The sequence below is a fragment of the Leuresthes tenuis genome, unplaced genomic scaffold (genome assembly GCF_036924035.1).
Source record: "Leuresthes tenuis unplaced genomic scaffold, fLeuTen1.0.hap1 SCAF_24, whole genome shotgun sequence".
Classification (NCBI taxonomy): domain Eukaryota; kingdom Metazoa; phylum Chordata; class Actinopteri; order Atheriniformes; family Atherinopsidae; genus Leuresthes; species Leuresthes tenuis.
In genome coordinates this window covers 8060719-8062899 of record NW_027325378.1, presented here as the reverse complement: position 1 = coordinate 8062899, position 2181 = coordinate 8060719, and the positions used below count along the sequence as shown (strand labels likewise).

Genomic DNA, 2181 nt, shown 5'->3' with positions numbered 1-2181 from the left:
AATCAAACCATACTAAGTGACAAGAAAGATGTTTTTGTGTTGTATGTTTTACTTGAAATGATAAATGGTAAATCTACAAATCTTTCACTCTTACATTTTGTTGCTGTCCTCCAAATGTCTGTGCTCAGCCATCTTCCTGTAGCTCCTCCCTGGTGTAGGATTTAAATGGGTAACAGTTGGATGCATGTCCTTGTGGAAGCACAACTATGAACTCATCTGCAAGTTTTCCAGTTGTTTTGCTCATAATTTCAATTTGACTGAAATCTTCTTATTTGTTAAAACAATGAAACAAAACATTTTCTTTTTCACACGCAGTACATAAAGAGAAAAAACATTTGGCTGCCAATTTAAAAGCTTCCCTTTTAAAACAATTCAAGATCACAGAGTAAAGACTACATTTGTAGTAGTTAGTCGTCTTACCAAAGAGAAAGTCATTAACTTACTGTGAGATATGGCTCTTCAATCCAGGGCAGCAAAAAGCAGGAAACAGGCTGTGTGAAGGCTGAGAGGTAACTGCTGTGCTGTTCTCTGCCTGTTTTATATAGACCTGTTACGTAAGAAAATGATCATGGGCGTGTCATGAAGCTGCTATATAAGCTGCACGTTAGACAGATTCTTTTAACATCCATCTTTGTCTTCTGTTTTGTGAGAACAATAAAGGCAAAATGGCATCAACTCAGTCAGGTAAGATTTTTTTTCCCCCATCTGTATAAGTAATTTTCATTTTTAAAATAATGAACTAACATTCAGTCAGGTATTTATACAAGAACCGAGTGACACTGGAAGAGAATTTAAACTGAGTTTGTCAATTGTCTTGCAGGTCCTGAGTTGAGAATTGTGATGATTGGAAAAACTGGTGTGGGCAAAAGTGCAGTTGGAAACACCATTCTTGGAGAAAATCAATTTGAATCTCGTCCCGCTTCAAATTCAGTGACAGGAGCCTGTAAAGAAGGAGTCACTCACTGGGATAACAGAGTAGTTAGGGTGGTTGACACACCAGGGATCTTGGACACTTCAAAATCTGCAGATGACTTAAAAAAAGAAATAGTGAGATGTGTCGAAGTCTCCTGTCCTGGCCCACATGTCTTCCTGCTGGTGATCCAAGTTGGCCGATTCACCAAAGAAGAGAAGAACTCCGTGGAAGCACTACAGAAGCTGTTTGGTCCAAAAGCCAACCAGTTCATGATTGTGCTGTTTACCCGTGGAGATGATCTTGGAACCATGACCATACAGGAATATGTACGTGAAGGTGACCCAGGGCTTCAACGAGTTATCCAAAGTTGTGGCAGCAGGTTCCACGTCTTTGACAACACCAGTAAGGACAAAAGCCAGGTGACACAACTTCTGGGGATGGTTGAAAACGTGGTGGCAGCAAACGGGGGGAAACATTACACAGATGAAATGTATGCAGAGGTAGAGGCAGCACAGAAAATGGGGCGGGCTGTCATGAATGAGGACTATATCATTAGGGCTCTGATGCAACGTATCAGGCTTTTTCATTTGATTCTTGGAAGAGAATATATGACCACAATGGATTTTCTAGACTCATAATCAAGACCTAGAAATCTTTTGTTGGCTAACTATGTAAGAAAACAGAGGAGGTTCGGCAAAGTTATAACACAGTGTATACAGAGTACAGCACTGCTTCAAATCAATAATTAGTCAAAATTGAGGAAACCTTGAACTTTTGATTGTTATGGGGGAAATATGTGGTATCTATTATACTCAAAGTGTGATATGCTGATAATAAAACATACTTTAGTTGTGGTAGACATAATGTTAATTTCATAAGAAGCCTGTAATCATGGTGTTTTCTTGTATTCTATAATCATGGTATTCAATATGTCAGGATTTAGCTTTGTGGTGTAAAAAATTACAAATTAATAGAATGGATTCCATACAAAGTAAAGCTTAGTTTTACTTTGCAAGATGATGGTGATAGAAAAGTATGTACTGCTGTTATTAATGTTTCTTGTTAGTGAATTGAACTTCAGAAGCGATTAGATTTTATGTAACTGTCTTTCTTTTCCTATATGTTGATATTTTATCATGCATTCAGCAATAAGTCATTGTAAATTTCTTACTACACTTGCACAGTATGTATATGCAAATGATGTCTAAGCTACCAGCTTTTTTAATAAGTTGGCTCTGAGCAATTTATATAATGATCTTTTTTTAAAA

The 2181-nt window shown here is 37.4% G+C and overlaps 1 protein-coding gene across 1 annotated transcript; it reads left to right on the top strand.

Moving 5' to 3' along the window:
* Positions 1–622: 622 nt before the first annotated feature.
* On the top strand, positions 623–1902 carry LOC140284502 (GTPase IMAP family member 7-like). Its single transcript, XM_072378368.1, has 2 exons — positions 623–684; positions 821–1902. Exons 1-2 carry the CDS (start codon positions 666–668, stop codon positions 1549–1551), a joined length of 750 nt encoding a protein of 249 aa, XP_072234469.1. The 5' UTR covers positions 623–665; the 3' UTR covers positions 1552–1902.
* Positions 1903–2181: the final 279 nt, after the last annotated feature.